At 41.0% G+C, this 17,199-nt stretch overlaps 1 protein-coding gene across 2 annotated transcripts in view; it reads right to left on the bottom strand.

Moving 5' to 3' along the window:
• AOAH (acyloxyacyl hydrolase) overlaps positions 1 to 17,199 on the bottom strand; it is a 184,766-nt gene that overhangs the window by 139,411 nt on the left and 28,156 nt on the right. For both annotated transcript variants that reach the window (XM_015469383.3, NM_001078096.2), the window contains 2 exon segments: positions 14,778 to 14,844; positions 7,526 to 7,625 (listed from right to left, as the gene is read on the bottom strand). In XM_015469383.3, the coding sequence (XP_015324869.2) occupies positions 7,526 to 7,625; positions 14,778 to 14,844 (167 nt within the window).

Genomic DNA, 17,199 nt, shown 5'->3' with positions numbered 1-17,199 from the left:
TTGGCAAGCAAATTCTTTACCACTGAGACACCTGGTAAGAAATACTCATATGACTATTGATTAAGGACTAGTACATGACAATTACAAGAATAATGTGGCTTCTTTAGTTTTGACTAAGTAATGTTAAAATGTTAACATTATGGGAAACTGAACTTGGGTCAAGGTGTACTCTCCATGGTATGGTATGATATTTTTACAACTTTTGGTAGATCTGAAAGTATTCCAAAATAAAAAGCTTATTAAAAATAGTTTGGGGGTGATTAGATGATAATGTATCTAAAAGCGTTTTGTGAGCTCACAGAGCTGAGCACATCATTATGAATGGAAAGGTGCTGTCCATTGTAGGATAAAATTTAGTGATTAATAAATCTTAGAAAATGTCGAATTTCCTGCTCATCTATAATTTTTTCCTAAACTCTACTACCTTCCATTAAAAAGATGCCAGGTATTTTATTAATGCCAGATATTTTCTTAATAAACTTAATGTTTAAAAAATATAAATCCCTGAGATCAGCTTGTTTATTCCTCAACTGAACAAGAATTTGTCCTGTGTCACTATGGACCGTAGCCCTCCAGGCTCCTCTGTCCGTGGGATTCTCCAGGTAAGAATACTGGAGTGAGTTGCCAAGCCCTCCTCCAGGGGATCTTCCCGACCCAGGGATTGAACCCACACTCCTTTGTCTCCTGCATTAGGGCTCCCCAGGTGGTGCTAGTGATAAAGAACCCACCTATCAATGCAGGAGATATAAGAGACACAGGTTCGATCCATGGGTTGGTAAGATCCCCTTGAGGAGAGTATGGCAACCCACTCCAGTATTCTTGCCAGGGACAGAGGAGCCTAGCAGGCTACAGTCCATAGAGTCACAAAGATTCAGACACAATTGAAGTGACTTAGCACGCATTGGTAGGCAGGTTCTTTACCAGTACTGCCACCTGGGAAGCCCATCGCTTTCTCATAAAAAGTGCTAATCTACTCTTTCCAAATCTACTTATGTCAGCTTCCTGACTGTTTGGATTCCAGGGAAGCACAGATTCCTTGTGCGTGCCCACAGGCCCACACACTCAGCACTGGAGAGTTATGGTGGTTTCCTGCAGAAACTGGATTTACTGTGGGAAAAGCTGTTGCAAAGTCTAGACTGCTTTCCTAAGGCAGCAGATCTCTTTAGCAGTAGTTTAAATGGGCCAGAGGCCCCAGAGAAATAGGAGAATCCATCTCCACTAGCATACACCTTCTGAATATAATTCTCTTTTAATGTGGATCAGAGTGCTGTGAAGTAAGTCTTGAGCACACCTTAGAGGTGCTGGTAGATGCAGCCTGTCCCTCCAGCTCAGGGGTGGTGAAGAAAGGGATCTGTTCAAAGCCACAGGGTCTGCTTGGGGATCTCAGAGTTAGGGGACCAGGAGGGAACAGCATAAAACTGAGGAGGCTCCAGGCTGCACCCAGCCCAGTTGGAGCATGAGCGCATGCACTGTTGTTCTCTGACCCCAAAATGAGAAGAGGTTCAAATCAAAAGGGCACACATGGAGGAACCACATCTGGTTTTCAGTTGGCGAGCTGTGGTATCAGAATCACGCTTAGGCACATGCACACAGAGACACACAGCAGCAGTAGGCAGGGCCTTGCTTGGTGTGTGAACGAGAGGAGGGATGACATGAATAATCCCCCTAAAGTAGGTGACACAAAACCGTCTGGGTGGTCTTTACAACACAGCCTGCAGGTTTCCTTTTCCTCGCCTCTTCCCCGCTCTCTTGTTTCTCCTTGTCTTGTCCTCGTCTCCCCTCCACTCCCCCTCTTCTCACTCCATCCTCCTGGTGCCCACTGTACACTGCAGACTGTTTCTTGCTTCAGTTAATTATGGATGGAATTGTCATTTTGGAGCACACGGTAGAAAAGGATATAAAGACGAGGCTGAAGGACTGGCAAGAAGTGGCTGAAATTTCAACTTCACTGCAGATGATGTAGGTTCAGGGGATCCCTACAAGCTGTTCTACCTTTCGCTTTTGGCCCCCCTAAAGTCAGATGTCCATTTTTCTACACTGTGGAGCTCCCCCTGCAGGCCCCTGAAGCAGAGAGATTTCTTCATCCCTCCACCCTGTAAAATGCATTTCACAGGGACAATGGCTTGTATCACACTACATTTTACCGGCATCTGAAACACACACAAAGCAAGACCTCAAGTGTGTAGAGTCCTGCTTGTGAGGAACTAGCTGGCCCAGGAGCAGTGGTTTGACTCAAAATACCAGTACCCCAGGAGAATCAATGGAGAATCAGAGCACAGTGGAAAGAACTTGGGCTTCAACGACAAACAGACTCAGGGCTGAAGCTTCTCATTGCCATTTACTAGCTGTGAAACTGGGAAAAACTCATCTTCTAGTCTCCGTTTCCTCATCTCTAAGATACATATACTCCCCCAAGAGCATTGTTAAATGAGATCACCCATGTACAGTGCAGTGCCTGGCACATTAACTCATGTATTAGGCATGTGCCTGACATGACGGAGGGGAGAAAGATGGGCAAGATGCAGAACTGCTGCCTGATCTATTTACACTCGAACAAGGAAACCTATGTACATGTAACATCTTCCTATCTCTGTGCCTCCCTTTCCTCGTCTGCAACGTGTGGCCGACAACGCCACCTACTTCATAAGGTTAATTATGTATGAAGCATTTAGAACAGCACCAGCACATGGCAGTACTCAAAAAGCATTTCATGCTGATGACTGAGAGGAGAGTGAACATTTTGTCGAGAGGATTAGGAGTTATTTCACAGAGAAAGTGGCAATGAGATGAGCTAGAAGGGTGGGCTTGACGTTGATGGGTCATTCTGGGCGGAAGGGATTATTAAGGACAAAGGTGCAGGGAAGGTGGGAAGGTTGAGGCAACAAACAAATATTTCTTTGTTATGTATAAAGCATTGTCCTACACATTGGGTATACAGTGTAAAGAAGATAGAATCTGACCTCCTGGAGGTTATAGCCTAGTGGGAGAGACACAATCACACAGGTGTATCATTCAAAACAAAGCAACTTTAAAGAAAGAAAAGAGGAGTGTGTAAAAGGATCCAGGGTAGGCTTCCTCAAGCTTTAGGCAAAGGTATTGGGGTGGGGTGACAAGATCATATCTATTTATAGAAAGACATTTCTGGCATCCATGTTCAAAATTTATTGGAAAGAGGGCAAGATTTGGTTGGACTAGATGGGACTATGTAGCAGGAGTAACATCAAAAGATGATTGTGTGACTACTTCATACAACGGTGCTGTTACTCATAATAACATGGATGAATCTCACAGACAAAAGAAGCCAGACACAAAGAAGAATATATCGTATTATTCTATTCACATGAAATTCAAGAGTAGATCTTCATATAAATAAACTACTCTGTGGTGGATTTCAGAGTAGTGGCTATCATGGGGGGTGTTATTGACTGGGAAAGTCAGGAGGAAGTCTTCTAGGGGGATGGAAATTATACCTGTCTCTTTATTACTAATTCACACTTGCTTTGCAGGTGTAATTTGTGTGTCATGAGAATGAAAGGAAGGTCTGATATGTACCATTTAAAAAAATACATACTCAAAACATAAAATTAAGGGGGAAAAGTAAAATAAAATATTGTATATACAACAGTATCATAACTCTCAAAGAAATTAATATAATTTATTTAATACTAAAAGGAAAGCATTCAATATTTTAACATTGGTTATTTCTGGTGGTGGGATTTCAGTTAACTGCTGTAAGGAGACACCCCAAGGGGATTTTCAAGAAACACTGACATAAAGGCTAAGAGATCAACCAGCCTCTCTGAATGAAGGACAGGGACATGAATCTCAGTTCCGGTCCTTCCCAGGGGAGTGAGTTTCAAGTTCCATAACCTTTCTAACTATCAGTTTCCTCAGTCTTAGAAAAGGGGTCATCCAAGTGTGCCTCCATGCTAGGGGTATTTGGGAGATTAAAGAGGATGAAGAATAAGCACAGTGAGTGCTCAGTAAATACCTGTTATTGCTATTAAATGAAATCGTGGAGGCAGATGACTGTCCACACTGCACCAACTGCTCCTCTTTTCTGGGTCATCTGTAAAGCTGGAAGTTGGCAATGCGGATTTGAGGAGGAAACTGATCATTTCTGAGAGGAAATCCTCTAACTTCCTCTTACCCAGAAAGGATGGTCAAAATGTTCCCAAACTGGGAATTGAAAAGGGGGTGGTGATGGGAGGACAAGGAAATGCTATTTTGAGTATAAATTCTACAGAGTATAAAAATAAAGAATGTCATTTTAAATGGGATAAAGTTGAACATTTTGTGACTATGTATAGCTGTGAGTGTGAAAATATACGCTATGCTATGCTAAGTCACTTCAGTCGTGTCGACTCTGTGTGACCCCATAGACGGCAGCCCACCTGGCTCCCCCGTCCCTGGGATTCTCCAGGCAAGAATACTGGAGTGGGTTGCCATCTCCTTCTCCAATGCATGAAAGTGAAAAGTGAAAGTGAAGTCGCTCAGTCGTGTCCGACTCTTAGCGACTCCATGGATTGCAGCCTACCAGGCTCCTCCGTCCATGGGATTTTCCAAGCAAGAGTACTGGAGTGGGGTGCCATTGCCTTCTCCCGTGAAAATATATAAAATGATGTTATTTAAGGAAACCATGAAAACCCATATCACTTGCCTTTGTACATAGAGACGTTTCTTCTGTACATTATCAAATAGCAAATATTATAATATCATATTTGCATGCTATTTGAATACATGGAAAAATTTTAATTAAAATTAACAAACTCTTCCAGATATCAGTGGAGCCAACAGCTTCTCAGGTAGAATTAAGGGAAATTTAACTAGCAGTTTAAGTCAACCATCAAGTTAGCATGAAATGCACATGTACCCCAAATATTTACATCTCTATCTCTCTGCTCAAGGAACAGGCTTATGATATTTAATATTTGTTGTTCAGTCACTCAGTTGTGTCCGACTCTTTGTGACCGCATGGACTGCAGCACACCAGGCTCCTTGTTCTTCACTATCTTCCGGAGTTTCCTCAAACTCATGTCCATTGAGTCAATGATGCCATCCAACCATCTCATCCCCTGTCACCCTCTTCTCCTCATGCTGTCAATCTTTTCCAGCATCAGGGTCTTTTCCAGTGAATCACATCAGGTGGCCAATGTATTGGAGCTTCAGCCTCAGCATCAGTCCTTTAAATGAATATTCAGGGTTGATTTCCTTTAGGTTTGACTGGTTTGATCTCCTTGCAGTCCAGGGGACTTTCAAGAGCCTTCTCCAGCACCACAGTTTAAAAGCATCAATTCTTTGGTGCTCAGCTTTCTTTATGGTCCAACTCTCACATCCGTACATGACTACTGGAAAAACCATAGCTTTGACTAGATAGACATTTGTTGGCAAAGTAATGTCTCTGCTTTTTAATATGCTGTCTAGGTTAATCATAGTTTTTCTTCCAAGGAGCAAACATCTCTTAATTTTATGGCTGTAGTCACTGTCCACAGTAATTTTGGAACCCAGGAAAATAAAGTCTTGTCACTGTTTCCATTTTTTCCCCATCTATATGCTATGAAGTGATGGGACTGGATGCCATGATCTTCATTTTTTGAATGGTGAGTTTTAAGCCAACTTTTTCACTCTCCTCTTTCACCTTCATCAAGAGGCTCTTTAGTTCCTCTTTACTTTCTGCCATAAAGGTGGTTTCATCTGCATATCTGAGGTTATTGATATTTCTCCCGTCAATCTTGATTCCAGCGTGTGCTTCATCCAGCCCAGCATTTCTCATGATGTGCTCTGCGTATGAGTTAAATAAAAGGGTGACAACATACAGCCTTGATGTATTCTTGACGTACTTGACCTACTTCCCAATTTTGAACCAGTCCATTGTTCCATATCTGGTTTTGTTTATTCTTGACCTACATACAGGTTTCTCAGGAGGGTGGTAAGTTGATCTGGTATTCCCATCTTCTCAAGAATTTTCCACAGTTTGTGGTGATCCACACAGTCAAAAACTTTAGCGTAGTCAATGAAGCAGAAGTAGATGTTTACTGGAATTCTCTTGCTTTTTCTATGATCCAAGGGATGTTGGCAATTTGATCTTTGATTCCTCTGCCTTTTCTAAATCCAACTTGTACACCTGGAAGTTCTTGATTCACATATTGTTGAAGCCTAGCTTAAGGATATTGAGCATTACCTTGCTAGCTTGTGAAACAAGTGCAATTATGCAGTAGTTTGAACATTCTTTGGCATTGCCCTTCTTTCAGATTGGAATGAAAACTGACCTTTTCCAGTCCTGTGGCCACTGCTGAGTTTTCCAAATTTGCTGAGATATTGAGTGCAGCACTTTAATAACAGCATCATCTTTTAGGATCATGATATTTAATATTGCCAGTCAGCAAAACCATGCCAAGACCAAAAGTGTGTTAAACTGGCCTTTTTTCAATAAAAATAAAAAGGAAATGACAAGTAATCAGAAGCCTGTTATGTTATACACAGAAAGACTACAATTATGGGAAAGGGGGCATAAAATTTTGTTTTATTTTATTTTCATAGGAAGTTTCTGAAAATCATTATTTTGATACCCAACCAGATCTAATCTTATATTTCATTCATAGCATGGGTAAGGCTTCCCAGGTGGCCCTAGTGGTAAAGAGTCTGCCTGCCAGGACAAGAGATGCAGGAGACGCAGGTCTGATCTCTGGGTCAGGAAGATCCACTGGAGTAGGAAATGGCAACCCACTCTAGTAATTTTGCCTGGAAAACTCCATGGACAGTGGAGCCTCATGGGCTACAGTTCATGGAATTGCAAAGAGTCAGATATGACTAAGCACACAGCATTAGCAGGAAATTGTGTCAACACTTGCCTTTCTCTGTCTGCATTCCAAAAAAAAATTGTCCAACATGATAAAATGCACACAGGGTATTCTGAACAGCTATCTCTGAATAATAATAATATTGGTAATAATTATATTAGCTACCATTTTATTAATACTTATTTACACAGCTGGTATTGCACTAAGCATTTTATATGTATTAATTTACCTACTTTCCCCAACAAATGTAGTAGGGAGGTATTTCAGGTATTTGATTAGGCCCACATTAGTGAGAACAATAAAACTTAGACTAGGGGAACCAAATGCCTGAGTTTTCCCAGGATGTGGGATTTCCATTGCTGATACCAGAAAAGTCGTAGGCAAAATACATGAGTTGGTCACTCTATAAAAGTAACTTGCTTGAATTTTAAGGGGTAGAGAGGGATTTAACCTCTCCTCACCTTGGCTGGCCAGATTTCCTATGTACTGCCTGCCCAAGTCTAGATTACAGTCCAAAATAAACAGCAAAGACATTCTTTGGCAGCATGGGGGAGGCATTTAAGTTGAACTTTGGGAATATTATTTTGGGTGATGTAATGGAAAATGTCGTTTTGCAGGTTCCTGTCCCAAACCACGGAGCCAGGGAAGCTGAACCTCCCTTTACAACATGTCCAAAGGGCTTGCGTGTCATTGTGATCTGACGTTCGGAATGAAAAACCACTCACCTTGGGAAGGGGATAGAGGTGACACAAGGGTTGGCCGGGATCCTGTTTACAAAACTCCAGGGTGTGACACACCACATCAGCATTCATATCTGCTCTGAATCTGGAGGGAAATAGGGTAAAACAAAGGCTATTTAAAAGCTCTCAGGCATTAGAAAGCAGAAGTAATTTCAAAAGAAGGTAAATCCCCGGAATGGATTCTGGCATGGCCTTTGAGTCCAGTCCTGTGTAGCTGCTGGATCAGAACAATTTCCTGCCACTTGCATTCTACTTTCACATTAAGGTCCTGGGCGCAGGGAGAGAGGGGCTAACAGCACTGAGCTGTAAGCCAGCCTCTTGCATGGGCACTGGGATGCTTTTCTGGAAAAGCCATAAATAAAATTGAGATAGGAGAAATGGACAGGAGTGTAACAATATTTTAAAGTTTGCTGAGCCTTATAGCAAAAAATATCTTTATGATATGGCCTTAAACAACCGAAATCATTTTCTTAGGTGTAATCAAAGCATCTCTTTTCCTTTTAAAGTAAATTTATTTTTTTACCTTTGACTTTTTCCCCTGGGGATGATGTAAGGATAGTGTTCTTCAAGCATTTGGGTTTATGTTTAGATTTGAAGGGGCTAAAACAAAGCCTCCATATTCAGTTTCTACCTGCCACTCCCAACACGCTTCTTAAACCAAGAAAATGAATACAAAAGAATTAAATGATACCATAAAAAAGAATAAAATAATGCCATTTGCTGCAACACGGATGGACCTGAAGATTATCATAAGTGAAGTAAGTCAGACAAAGACAAATATTATATGATATTACTTATATGTAGAATATAAAAAATAGCTCAAATGAACTTATATACAAAATAGAAATAAACTCATAGATATAGAAAACAGACTTAAGGTTACCAAAGGGGAAGATGGGAGGGATAAATTAGGAATATGGGATTAACAGATGCAGACTAACATACGAAATAGATAAACAACAAGGTTTTACTGTGTAGCACAGGGAACTGTATCTAATATCTTGCAATAAACTATAATGGAAAATAAAATAAAGAAATATATGCATAATCAAATCACTTTGTTGTACCCTTGAAACTTAGACAATATTATAAATCAACTATACTTCAATAAAAAAGAAAAAAAAATTGAAGGTCACTAGTATGTGAAAACATACTGGAGAAGGAAATGGCTACCCACTCCAGTGTTCTTGCCTGGAGAATCCCAGGGATGGGGGAGCCTGGTGGGCTGCCGTTTATGGGGTAGCACAGAGTCGGACATGACTGAAGTGACTTAGCAGCTTAGCAGTAGCAGTATGTGAAAACATAGGCTAAGATCACGGCTTCCAAATTTCATTCCAGCTGAATGAGACTAACAACGTGACTGGCAAGATGGCTTTTCAGCCTTTTGTGAGCACCTGAGTTAAGAGGGCAAAGCGAGATCATCATGAATCATCCACTTGGCCCCAGGGTTTCCGCATGGGAGGTGGAGGGGAAGGTAACCAACTTAAAGGTGGCTAAGCAGTGGGACAAGCTATTTGTGACACACAAGGTCCATTACCAAAGTAATATCTACCCAGGGTCAGTAAATCAGGAGAGGGTGACTGTTTTCACACATCTGTTCTCGATTTAATGGTTCATTTATTTAACTGATGACTGCTGTCTTTGTGGGAATCTGGTATTTAGTGGACTCAGAAGGGTGATAAATAGGGCTCTGCTTAATTTTTTTTTTTTTTAACCTAAGGCCAATATCCCATCTGTGGCAATTCAGAACCACAAGAGCCAACTCATCATATGGTGTCCACCTATTCTGTTTCCCCTGCAAATAGAGCACAATTTCAAGTAAGTGAACTTGAATATGAGAGTGAAGATGGGGGCCCCTCATTCAGACTGGTGTTCTCTAACTGAAAAATAGGAGAGGGAGGCTGGGCATGTGGTATCCCTCCCAAATCCTCTAAGACCAGAGTTTTATCATCAGAAAGACTGAATGTGAGAAGCACTCCTTTGGACAAGAATAGAAAATGCTGAGCCTCATATGTCCAGACAAGTGTATCACGACAAGGATGTGCAAGCTGCAAAAAAGTGGCAAAGTAGCATGTGTGCTCTTGACCAACCTCAGGACAAAGCCTAGGCTACACATACTTTGTGAAATCCTTAGGAAATCTCCAAATTTCCTACCAGGGGCTTCCCTGGTGGCTCAGCCGGTAAAGAATCCACCTGCAATTCAGGACACCCTGGTTTGATTCCTGCATCAGGAAGATCCACTGGAGAAGGGACAGGCTATGCACTCTAGTATTCTTGGGCTTCCCTGGTGGCTCAGGTGGTAAAGCATCTGCCTGCTATGTGGGAGACCTGGGTTCAATCCCTGGGTTGGGAAGATCCCCTGGAGAAGGGAAAGGCTACCCGCTCCAGTATTCTGGCCTGGAGAATTCCATGGGGTTGTAAAGAGTTGGACATGACTGAGCAACTTTCACTTTCACTTAGGAAATCTCTAAACCTGTAATAACTATTCCCACTCAACATTGCTTTCTCTTTTCCAGAGCAGCAAATAAGACCAAAATGGTCACATTTCAATTTATATCCTTTTATGACCTTTACAGGAGTGAGTCTTGTGGGCAGGAAACTTCAATACATTTGACAGAGCTAATTAACAAATTTAATTAGGATCATGGTAGAATGAAGTCAATGCTGATGATCGTTCATCATCATCATAACTCAGAAGAAGGGAGCAAGGTCAGGGTTAAGTTTGGACAGACAGGTAGAGTGATAGCCTATGGCAGAGAGCAAGGACAGGGCCTTTCACACATGAAAGCTCTCAAATTTAAACCTTTGACATCACTTCCAAGGGAGGATTTATGCATTAATATATAGTCGCAGAGACGCACTCATAGCATTGAAAAAAGATCTTCCTCATATGACTTAACACTTTTATCCCACTTCTGGACTATGCTCTTCAGAGTATACTATGAATTTAATCATTTCTAGAAATCTTGTAGTTATTTTTTCCTTATTTACTCTTATTGAATTATAGCTGATTTACAATGTTAATTCCTGTTATATAGCAAGGCAATTTTCTTATATCTATATATCTATATATATAGATCGGAGAAGGCAATGGCACCCCACTCCAGTACTCTTGCCTGAAAAATCCCATGGGGATCTACATGGGCTCCATGAGGAGCCCAGTAGGCTGCAGTCCATGGGGTCGCTCAGGGTCAGACAGGACTGAGCGACTTCACTTTCACTTTTCACCTTCATGCATTGGAGAAGGAAATGGCAACCCAGTTCAGTATTCTTGCCTGGAGAATCCCAGGGACAGGGGAGCCTGGTGGGCTGCTGTCTATGGGGTCGCACAGAGTCGGACACGACTGAAGCGACTTAGCAGTAGCAATAGCAGCATATATATATATATACACAGGGTTTTTTATTATTCTTTTCCATTATGGTTTATCCTAGGATTTTTTTTTAATTGGAGGATAATTGCTTTATAATGGTATGTTAGTTTCTGCTGTACAACAATGTGAATCAGCTGTTAAGTATACATATATCACCTCCCTCTTGAGCTTCCCTCCCACCCCTTTGCCATTGTCCTGTGAATGGCTCAGTTGTAATACTTTATATTTTTGTCCTTTAAAAATACATTAATTACACTTAAGGTGTATCAAAATTGTTATAAACTCTGTTTTGCATTTTTCTTCTAAATGTGTTAGTAGTTTAGGCCTCTCCTGATCTCTGAGAACTCTTAAGTTGGAATATAGGAATTTATGATTGAGAGCATAGATACTATGAAACAAGGGAGATGAGCAGAAGACCAGCATCAGGTTTGGTTGGCAATATTTGGCACAGTGGATGTCAGAACAAGGAGGACTAGGCCCCTGGTTGCTGGCTGGGCCAGGCTGCTCCTGGAAGTAGCCCCACCCTGTCTGACCTGGGTTCTTGGGGGAATGAATGCCTGAATGCTAAGTGCCCCACTTCCTAACAATATCTTGTGGTTTGCCAGTGGGTAGAAAATGTAATTGCTGAATAATTAGCCCATGAATCACTGAGAATTGACTGGTGTGAAATAATGAGGAGAGATGCCCTCTGGGTTAGGAAACACATTTAATATTGGAAGCCTGAAATTTAGGTAAAACTAAATTATAAGATTGTCATGTTCAGGGTCTACATCAACCCAGAACTTCATGTGATTGATTAAAACAAGCTGTAAGAAGAGGCCACCATAGGAAGAGAAATTTCTATCAGCAAACAACTAATATGGGTCCTGAAAAATTACTCACAAACAAAACTAACAGCGGATGGAACCGCAAAGAGGGATTGTTTATTACATCTATCTTTCTTCATAGTGGCTTATCCCATGCTAGTGAGAATTAGCCATCTTATAACTTTGAGTCATCTCAAAGAAAGAACTTTCCTCCTTTCCCTATCACCTACTCTTTCAATGGCTTGCTGGGCCCATTCTTTCTCAACCCTCTGTGTCCATTTGTAGTTATTTGAGGTGGTGACTGTCTCTTGTACAGTCCACACCTATAGTATTAGTGCAAAGTCTGTCCTCCCTTTGATCCCATGCTTACCTGGCTCTTGCACTCAGCACCCTCCAGCCAGCTATAGAATAACAATGGATGTCCCAGTGAAGCCAGGCCACTTCCCTATTACTCCCAGCACACTTGGTAGCTAATCTCTGATATCCCTTTTAGATATCTGTGTGTACTGCCCTTTTTTGGCCTCTGTGACTCTCCAGTCCCCTAATCCAGGTCCAAGAAAACCTCTCTGGCCAAGCTGATGTTTCCCCAGCGCACCTGGCTCAGACTAGGTGTGTAAACAGATTCACTATAGGCTATTTTTTTTTCTTTTTTTATATGTTCAAGTAATTTTCTTTGAAGCAGTCTAGTCAGAGTTCATCTGTGGTGATAATTTTGTTTTTAAAAAGAATTAATCAATTTAACGAATGTTTATCGAAGACTTTCTATGCTTAAGTATTGCCCCAAGCCCTGCTGTTACAGGCTTCCCTGGTGGCTCAGATGGTAAAGCATCTGTCTGCAATGCAGGAGACCTGGGTTCGATCCCTGGGTCAGGAAGATCCCCTGGAGAAGGAAATGGCAACCCACTCCAGTACTCTTGCCTGGAAAATCCCATGGACATAGAAGCCTGGTAGGCTACAGTCCATGGGGTTGCAAAGAGTTGGACATGACTGAACGACTTCTCTTTCTGGTGATACAAAGATCCCTCCTTCCTCCTTTTTTCCTTCCTTCTGTATATTCAGTATTTTGCTTAAGTATTAATATTTTGCTTAGATTAAAAAATGTAGTCTTAGTTCTCAGAAGTATTTCAATCTCATTAGCAACTTAGAAAAGTAAATGGAGAATTACATTACAGACAGATGTGAAAAGCACACAGGAGTTTGCATAGGAAAGGAAGAATTTGTGTGAGTGTGTGTGTGTGTGTGTGTTGGAGGTATCTATCTTAGCCTGGGGAGAGTCAGGGAAACTTCCAGAGGAAGTGACCCTGGAACTAAGATCTAAAGAAGTAGGAGATGAGGGAACATTTCACGCAAAAGTCCTGAAGCAAAAACCTTCTGGTGTGTGTGGAAAATTACAACTGTTTTGGAGCGTGGTATGCTATAGAAGAGCCAGGGATGAGTCTGAACATGTTCTCAGAGATAAGGCCATAAACAGCTTTGTGCAGGGGGCTAAGGAATCCTGTAAAGTGTGTAAAAAACTTTATGTTGGAGATTGCCATAGTTAGTTTTGCATTAAGAAGCTATTTGACCAGCTAGAATGTGGATTATGGACTTGCAGGGCAATGGGGGATCCAGCAGGCCTGGGGTCCTGTTAGGAGGCAGTGGCAGTAATAGACAGATGAGCTAAGAAGATGGGAATCCCTGCCTTCTAAACACTCCCAGTCCAGGGTCCATGAAAAATCACTGACCACAGTAGACTGAGATTAACATAAATAGAGGCAGGGGCACAGCACGATGGAGCACTGATTGTCCCTCTGGTCTGTATTGTTTTAAGTTTCTTTTGTCTTTAGAAATCTTTAACTGCAGGCTACCCTGCTGTGGGGGTAGTTTCTCTGAGCCACTCTGCTCTGAGGCTAAGGGCATATAAAACAGGAACCATGTAAGAACGTTCACAGCAGCACTTTCTTCACAAAAGAGAAAATCAGAAAACAAGCCAAATACCCATCAATGGGAGAGTGAGGGAATAGATTCTTGTAGAGACACAATGGGATATTCTATGTACTCAGAGTGCATGAACTACAGCAATGCCACGAATCTATGGATGAATCTTAGACATACAATTTTAAGTGGTAAGTCCCCAAAGATTATGAATGATGTGATAATCTCTTCATAAAGAAATAACTAAAATTTTAAAATATGCTTTAAAGGAATATAGAAAATAATCATAATAGATTTTAATAATTACTTATATATTATTTTATGATTATAATGTATTATATTAATAAAAATATACATATATATATATATATAACTATACAAAAAGGAAAACAAGAGAATGATGAACATGGACTTTAATACTTGGGTGGAGAAAATCATGAGAATAAAGACAGAGACCCTGTGGTTAGGGTAAGTTATTGTCAAGGTCCAGACTTTGCTTTGGGTGGTAGGTTTGGGGGCTAATGACATTATTCAGAATAACTAGGTAAATAACTGGATAAGAAATGCAAGAAAGCCAAGTTTGGATTCTTGATGAGAAAGAGCCATGGACAGGAATATGATGTGTCTGATTCAGTGTCCTGAGCTCAAAGAAGAAATAAAGGTAGAAGAAAGGAAGCAGACAGAAAATGACAATGGCATGCATACAGGATCCTAAGGGGCAGGGGTTGGAGAAGAGGAGAAGGCCAGGCAGCCAGCAAGTGGGAGGCAAGAAGAGAAGAACCTGAGAAGCATACGGCCTGAGAATCCAGGAGGGAGTGGAGGGAAAGCCCAAGAGAAGGGGGCAGACATCCAGTCCCAGCCACTAGGATCTCCCCATTTATTGGCATTATTGGTCAAAATTCTTCCAAACGGCCCTTGGAGAGAAACTGAGCCAAGTTGCCACACAGTAATTTGAAGAGAGCCTTTGCCTAGGATGACGATCTGAGTCAGGTTTGAATTTTCTACTATTAACAAGAACCAGATAGGACTTATGTCGTGTACAGTAAGTACATCCGGCTGGAAATGGAGCCGGCCATCTCCCAGTTTTCTCCCCACCTCCCACCATGTCCCAGCAACTGAATCAGATGAATGTATTAGTATACTCACAGTTTTGTGATGTCTGGTCCAAATATATGTACCACTAAATAGCAAGTGGTCTTCAAGAACAGTTTTTCTAAGAAAGATAAAGCAGGGGAAATAGATTATTATGATGAATTTAACACATGAGTCAATAATGATCTTTACTAGGAACTGAAGCTGAGTGCTTAATTTATCATTAATTCGAGTGATTAATTATAAGGATTTGGGAGAAATGTTACAGTTATTGTATCCATGAAAATATCACTTCCAGCTCTGGTTTATGTAAATGCTACTTTGCTTACTATACATGCTAAAGAAGGCTAGTTTTTGATAAAAATACAGTTAAATTCTGGAGTCTCATTTTCTTTTGTGTAGCAGGGAACGTCTGAATGGTAGTGAGGATCTCATCTGTTAATGATAGAAACAGGATTTGCTGGAAAGTAAATAATCTGAAGTATTGCTTTGTTGAAAATATTCTTCTCTGGTATTCATTTGGGGGGAAAAAAGCCTTGACTTTGACTATTTAGCTTTTGCTGTTGGTATCCCAGAGATAAAAAGATACTAACAGTCACAGGTGTCTCTGTATTGCCATCTACACCAGAGAGAGCACACACATAGGCACACACAAACCCATTACCTAAACAATCCCCTTCCTCCTGCCTCCCCTGTTATGACAGTACAGGAAGGCTTTGTGCATCAATCTGTTTGCACAATGAAACCTGTTAACTCTCTGGCCCTGTTTCTCTGCTTTGTCAGCCATTGTGGAACCCTGGTCATTCCAAGGAGGACTTTAGCAAGGTTAGGATAGATGGACTGTCCAGGAACAGATGGGAAACTCTCCCTGGGAATTTTTCTTGTCCTGTTTACCTCAAACTGGGCTGCCAGTTATTTGGGGAGTAGGGTAGTGGAACAACAAGGTAAATATGGGAACTCGCTCTAGTACTCTTGAAAGAGACAGTGTTCATCACTTATGCATGTTCCACTCTTTGTGACAGCATGGACTGTAGCCCACCAGGCTCCTCTGTCTTATGGAATTTTCCAGGCAAGAATACTGGAGTGGGTAGCCTATCCGTTCTCCAGGGCATCTTCCCAACCCAGCAATTGAACCAGAGTCTCCTGCATTGCAGGCAGATTCTTAATGGTAAATAACCATAAGGGAGGCCCAATGTAAATACTACCTTCATATTAAAATAGTTTCATGGGACTTTTTTTTTTCGTGATAAAGCACAAGACTTCAAATTCATTATGCTTTTTAAATAGGAACTTAAAACCTATCGCACATTACTATGGACCTTTCAGAAATAAAAAGAATGATAAGGAAATACTATGACATCTGCATGGCAGCAAATTAGATAATTTAGAAGAAATGGACAAATTCCTAGAAAGACAGACTGCTGAAACTGACTTAAGAATAAATAGACAATCTTAATAGAGATATAACAAGAGATTTAACTAGTAATCAAAAATGTCCCATAAAGGAAAGCCCAGGGCCAGACAGCTTCACTGGTGAATTGTACCAAACATTTTCAAAATGCGTCTGACTAGATATTCTCCAAAGAAGTTACACAAATAGCTAATAAGCACATGAAAAGATGGTCAACATCATTAGCTGTTAGAGGAAAATGTTAAAAACCACAATGAGATGCCACTTCACACCCACTATGATATGCTAGAATAAAAATAAAGATAAGCACAAGAAATGATGAGGCCATGAAGAAATTAGAATCTTCATATTCTGCTGGCAGGTATATAAAATGGTACAACCACTTTGGTAAACAGTCTGACAGGTCCTCAAAAGGTTAAATATAGGGTTACTATGTGTGCCAACAAGCCCACTGCTGGCATATACCCAAAAGAATACAAACATTTCCACACAAAAACTTACACATGAATGTTCATAGTGGAATTATCTTTATATAAAATCAAATAAGTGGAAACAATTCAATCCAAACGTCCATTAATGACTGAATGGATGAAAAAAATAGTCTATCTACGCATAACAAAATGGTATTCAGCTATAAAGAGTAATGACTTTCTGATACATGGTACAACATGGATGAACATTAATTATGCTAAATGAAAGAAACATGCTTCTGTGGTTGCATTTATATGAGATGACCACAATAGGCAAATTCATAGAGACAGAAAGTCAACTTGTGGTTGCTTAGGGCTGGAAGGAATGGATGGTTAGGAGTGGGCAACTGAGGTGGGTGGAGGTCCTTGTTGATATAATGAAAATATTCTTAAATATATGGTGGTGATGGACATACAACTCCATTCAGCTGGTAAAGAATCTGCCTGCACTGCATGAGGCCCCGTTTCCATTCCTGGGTCAGGAAGATCCCCTGGAAAAGGGATAGGCTACCCACTCCAGCATTCTTGGGCTTTCCTGGTGGCTCAGATGGTAAAGAATGCACCTGTGGTGCAGGAGACATGTGTTCAATCCTTA

Source organism: Bos taurus, chromosome 4, assembly GCF_002263795.3.
Source record: "Bos taurus isolate L1 Dominette 01449 registration number 42190680 breed Hereford chromosome 4, ARS-UCD2.0, whole genome shotgun sequence".
In the NCBI taxonomy this organism is placed as follows: domain Eukaryota; kingdom Metazoa; phylum Chordata; class Mammalia; order Artiodactyla; family Bovidae; genus Bos; species Bos taurus.
This window is presented reverse-complemented; position numbering and strand designations above follow the sequence as displayed.